This window comes from Calliphora vicina, chromosome 5 (genome assembly GCF_958450345.1).
Source record: "Calliphora vicina chromosome 5, idCalVici1.1, whole genome shotgun sequence".
NCBI lineage: Eukaryota > Metazoa > Arthropoda > Insecta > Diptera > Calliphoridae > Calliphora > Calliphora vicina.
In genome coordinates, this window is record NC_088784.1 from 12851064 (window position 1) to 12857063 (window position 6000).

Sequence of the window (6000 nt, forward strand, 5' to 3'; positions counted from 1 at the left end):
TCTAGTTCTGTTCTAGTTCTGTTCTAGTTCTGTTCTAGTTCTGTTCTAGTTCTGTTCTAGTTCTGTTCTAGTTCTGTTCTAGTTCTGTTTTAGTTCTGTTCTAGTTCTGTTCTAGTTCTGTTCTAGTTCTGTTCTAGTTCTGTTCTAGTTCTGTTCTAGTTCTGTTCTAGTTCTGTTCTAGTTCTGTTCTAGTTCTGTTCTAGTTCTGTTCTAGTTCTGTTCTAGTTCTGTTCTAGTTCTGTTCTAGTTCTGTTCTAGTTCTGTTCTAGTTCTGTTCTAGTTCTGTTCTAGTTCTGTTCTAGTTCTGTTCTAGTTCTGTTCTAGTTCTGTTCTAGTTCTGTTCTAGTTCTGTTCTAGTTCTGTTCTAGTTCTGTTCTAGTTCTGTTCTAGTTCTGTTCTAGTTCTGTTCTAGTTCTGTTCTAGTTCTGTTCTAGTTCTGTTCTAGTTCTGTTCTAGTTCTGTTCTAGTTCTGTTCTAGTTCTGTTCTAGTTCTGTTCTAGTTCTGTTCTAGTTCTGTTCTGTTCTAGTTCTGTTCTAGTTCTGTTCTAGTTCTGTTCTAGTTATGTTCTAGTTCTGTTCTAGTTCTGTTCTAGTTCTGTTCTAGTTCTGTTCTAGTTCTAGTTCTGTTCTAGTTCTGTTCTAGTTCTGTTCTAGTTCTGTTCTAGTTCTGTTCTAGTTCTGTTCTAGTTCTGTTCTAGTTCTGTTCTAGTTCTGTTCTAGTTCTGTTCTAGTTCTGTTCTAGTTCTGTTCTAGTTCTGTTCTAGTTATGTTCTAGTTCTGTTCTAGTTCTGTTCTAGTTCTAGTTCTGTTCTAGTTCTGTTCTAGTTCTGTTCTAGTTCTGTTCTAGTTCTGTTCTAGTTATGTTCTAGTTCTGTTCTAGTTCTGTTCTAGTTCTGTTCTAGTTATGTTCTAGTTCTGTTCTAGTTCTGTTCTAGTTCTGTTCTAGTTCTGTTCTAGTTCTGTTCTAGTTCTGTTCTAGTTCTGTTCTAGTTCTGTTGTAGTTTTCTTTCGCTTTGCCTAACATTAAATGAGCTCTCGCCTGTTAAATTAATTATAGTAAAGCAAGAAAATAATTCATAGTAGTAATTGTAGCTTTGCCAAAAGCGACCTTTACTCTTTACAAGTTTTTTTAAACCCCTTCGTTAGTTTTCATTATTTTATCTTTGAAAAAACATTTTCAATTTGCCTAAAGTTTTTACATGTATTGTGTAAATAGGCTACATGTGTGTATGTTTTAGTTCCACTGTATTATTTAAGTTTGTCTTTTGCAAAAGTTTCCTTCTGTGTGTTATTAGTTTATAAGTTGGAACAATGTCATGTGTTAATGGTGACGATAGTGGTGGTGGTAATGGAAAATCATGATGAGAATAATGATGACGATGATGTGAATGCAAGTTTTTCTGTTACACACACATAAACACACAATGACGTTAACAATATATAATTTCCTTAAGTTTTGTTTTTGCTGTAGTGCGGAAATTTAAAAGAAATTGAGGTTTTAGTGCAATTTTAAAGATGAAACAACTAATGATTGTATTTAACTTGTGTGCTACAAGTTTGCAAAAACCACAACTTTTTGTTTCTGCGGTGGAATAAGAAAGAAATAAGAGCAAGATTTATAAGGAATATATAAGTAGAACACTATAAGTTATTTAAGTTGTAAAGCAAACAATTTACTTAGTTTGCAAAATTCTTTTTATTTTTCTATGAAATATTCATAACACTGGGTAATTCTTTATATTGGGATTTGTTTTTATTCGATTTTTATTATTTTTAATGGAAATTTTCTTATTGGAATTAATTCTGATCTAATCTTTAAAGTGTTTGCAATGGTTTTTTATTATATGATGTTTAAATAGATTGCATAGCATACTTTAGGGATGTAGAAAAACCCAAGACAATGCTTTAGTACAGACAACTACCAGTAATAAATAACTCACCATGTATAGCAACTTAACAACAACAACATCAATTCAACGTTACTTTTAGCTATAGGGTGGCCGTTGCTTAGTAAATTGTTTAAAATAAGGGATTTTAAGAAAATCTCTTAAATAACTGGAATTGTTATATCTGGGAATTTCATTTGTTTGCTATGTAATTTTTGCTTCTTTTGTTAGTATTTTTTAATATTAATACAGTATAACTGTTTTGAGTTAATTTTATTTTGTAAAAATCGTATGAGGCTTAAAAATTAAACCGAGAAATTTATTCTCAGCCTTTAATTAGTTAAATAAATTGCAGAATTTTAAAAAATCTTTTATTTTAACAATAATGATTTGAGATAATTTATGTATGAAGCTTTATTATGCAGGTTTTACTTGTCCATATCAACATTTCGTTTAAAAGAATTCCCAGACTTTTTGAAATTTTGATATATTTTTAAATATTTATAAAGGAATTTTCCAAATTGAGCTGAAATATAATTTTTTTTTCATGATTTTAAGAATTTTCTTATTTCAATTTTATGAATTTCTTTAATAAAAAGGTCTGTTTAGCAGCAACGTTTTAGTTTTCCCACGATTTTGTTATATTTGCTTAATAATCTTCTGCTTATTTTCTTATTTTTTTTTTATAAATAATTCATTGTTTTTTTTTTTGATAATTTTTTTTTGTTTTCTTGATATGAAGTAATAGAAAGCCTAATGAAGCCACACTTGTATATATATTTTAATTAAAAAAGAAATAGTTTATGCCTCTAACCACAGCTAATAAAGGGTGTTTTTTAAGCCAGTTAGAACTTGAAATTGTAAAAAATAACACAAAAAAGAAGATTTGAAACCAAAAAATACCTGATTTCGGGCATGTGCTCTCTGCGACTGTTCCTGATGAACTGCATTTTGGACGTTAAATTTTGCACCACAAACCTGAACTAGAACCTGAACTTAAAGCTGAACTAAAACCTAAACTAGAACTGAACTAGAACTGAACTGGAACTTGAACTAGAACCTGAACTAGAACCTGAACTAGAACCTGAACTAGAACCTGAACTAGAACCTGAACTAGAACTGAACTAGAACTGAACTAGATCCTGAACTAGAACTGAACTAGATCCTGAACTAGAACCTGAACTAGAACTGAACAAGAACCTGAACTAGAACCTGAACCTGAACTAGAACTAGAACTGAACTAGAACCTGAACTAGAACTGAACTGGAACTTGAACTAGAACCTGAACTAGAACCTGAACTAGAACCTGAACTAGAACCTGAACTAGAACCTGAACTAGAAGCTGAACTAAAACCTAAACTAGAACTGAACTAGAACTGAACTAGATCCTGAACTAGAACCTGAACTAGAACTGAACAAGAACCTGAACTAGAACCTGAACTAGAACCTGAACCTGAACTAGAACTAGAACTGAACTAGAACCTGAACTAGAACTGAACAAGAACCTGAACTAGAAGCTGAACTAAAACCTAAACTAGAACTGAACTAGAACTGAACTGGAACTTGAACTAGAACCTGAACTAGAACCTGAACTAGAACCTGAACTAGAACCTGAACTAGAACCTGAATTAGAACCTGAATTAGAACCTGAACTAGAACCTGAACTAGAACCTGAACTAGAACCTGAACTAGAACCTGAACTAGAACCTGAACTAGAAATGAACAAGAACCTGAACTAGAAGCTGAACTAAAACCTAAACTATAACTGAACTAGAACTGAACTGGAACTTGAACTAGAACCTGAACTAGAACCTGAACTAGAACCTGAACTAGAACTGAACAAGAACCTGAACTAGAACCTGAACTAGAACTGAACAAGAACCTGAACTAGAACCTGAACTAGAAGCTGAACTAAAACCCAAACTAGAAGTGAACTAGAACTGAACTGGAACTTGAACTAGAACCTGAACTAGAACCTGAACTAAAACCTGAACTAGAACCTGAACTAGAACCTGAACTAGAACCTGAACTAGAACTGAACAAGAACCTGAACTGGAACCTGAACTAGAACTGAACAAGAACCTGAACTAGAACCTGAACTAGAAGCTGAACTAAAACCTAAACTAGAACTGAACTAGAACTGAACTGGAACTTGAACTAGAACCTGTACTAGATCCTGAACTAGAACCTGAACTAGAACCTGAACTAAAACCTGAACTAGAACCTGAATTAGAACCTGAGCTAGAACCTGAACTAGAACCTGAACTAGACTCTGAACTAGAACTGAACTAGAACTGAACTAGAACTGAACTAGAACTGAACTAGAACTGAACTAGAACTGAACTAGAACTGAACTAGAACTGAACTAGAACTAGAACTGAACTAGAACTGAACTAGAACTGAACTAGAACTGAACTAGAACTGAACTAGAACTGAACTAGAACTGAACTAGAACTGAACTAGAACTGAACTAGAACTGAACTAGAACTGAACTAGAACTGAACTAGAACTGTACTAGAACCTGAACTAGAACTGTACTAGAACCTGAACTAAAACCTGAACTAGAACCTGAATTAGAACCTGAGCTAGAACCTGAACTAGAACCTGAACTAGAACCTGAACTAGAACCTGAACTAGACTCTGAACTAGAACTGAACTTGAACTAGAACTGAACTAGAACTGAACTAGAACTGAACTAGAACTAGAACTGAACTAGAACTAGAACTGAACTAGAACTGAATGTTACATATTGCCATCCAGTTGAAATCACATCTCACCCAAATCAATGTCATCCATATTTTCAAACAAAAGGTCTTTGATCATAGTGCGATCACGATCTCCATTAACCGCAATGCTAGCTCCGGCATCATTTTTGAAGAAATAAGGTCCGATGATGCTACCAGCATGTAAATCGCACCAAACGGTGCATTTTTTTGATGTAATGAAGTCTGTAGGGTCTGTAGGATTGATCTCACCCACAAACCCGTTAAGCCAAAAATGATCTTCATCGCTGATCAAAATTTTGCAATTGTCTATAAATTGAGTGAATCAATGACTGGTTTTCAAGGTATATTTTAATAATTTTGTAGCGTGTAAAGTGTCACTCTATTCATGATGATTTGTTAGAGTATACTGATCATTAATGTCAAAAACTGACAGTTCTTTTGACAGTTAATAGTAAGTTCTATCTGGTTAAAAAAAACTCCCTTTCTTTGCTACACTTACCTACTACTGACAAGCTTTAAATTGCATGAATTCTGCTGGAAATGAAATAAAAAAATCTATAAATAAATAAATTAAATGTCAATGTCAATGTCTTTGTATGTAAACAAAACTTAAACAAGTAATTAAATTAGCAACTGTGTAAATGTTTTATAATTATAGTAAACAGTTTTAAGCAAAAAAAGCTATAATTTATTTTAATTTTAATTTATTGTGAAATAAATGTGATATAGATTTATTATTAAACAAATAATTACAAATATTTTTAATTCTTTTTTTGGAAACAAAAAAAATACATATTTGATGCTGTAGGTCGAGTATTACCCCCAACCAGAGCGACTGCGTCAACCCATCGCAGCCGTTTGTAAACGCTGTTTCCTACCCTATCGGCCCGTGGTTAATTGGGGTGCTACTGGTATACGTGGACGCTGGCCGAAATATGTACAAACTGAAGAACACTCACGCAGCATTAATACCAACTATTTGCCCTCATATTCGGCGGCAACACCCAATGTCTTAAGACATCCAGCTGCTTTGAATGGTCCTTTGCATACTTGGGGCACACCACCACGTATAACAGCTATGCATCGCAGAAGTTTTCGGCGTAATGATGCTAATTATCGTTATTAAAAAAAAATATTTCAAAAAAAAAAATCCCCCAAAAAAAAAAATATGAAAATTTAGTAGCAAGTTTAAAATGTGTTAAACAATAATGTTTGAAAAAAAAGACAAAAACAACTATATATATCAATATTATCATATCTTTTTAAAAATATAAAACCACATATCTAAACAATAATATCATTTAGTAGCAAAAGTTTTTAACAGAAATCCTTAAAAAAATGGCTGCTATTTATAAAAAAAACTTTAAAAAAAATAAAATACCAGAAAG

At 32.8% G+C, this 6000-nt stretch overlaps 1 protein-coding gene across 2 annotated transcripts in view; it reads left to right on the forward strand.

Annotated features, from left to right (window-relative positions):
* Positions 1-5754, forward strand: part of Nplp1 (Neuropeptide-like precursor 1) — an 80054-nt gene extending 74300 nt beyond the window's left edge. The window contains exon 5 of one of the 2 annotated variants that reach the window (XM_065511592.1): positions 5421-5754. In XM_065511592.1, the coding sequence (XP_065367664.1) occupies positions 5421-5738 (318 nt within the window). In that variant the 3' untranslated portion in view covers positions 5739-5754. The remainder of the gene's footprint in view (positions 1-5420) is intronic. The other variant, XM_065511591.1, reaches the window with a different exon arrangement.
* Positions 5755-6000: the final 246 nt, after the last annotated feature.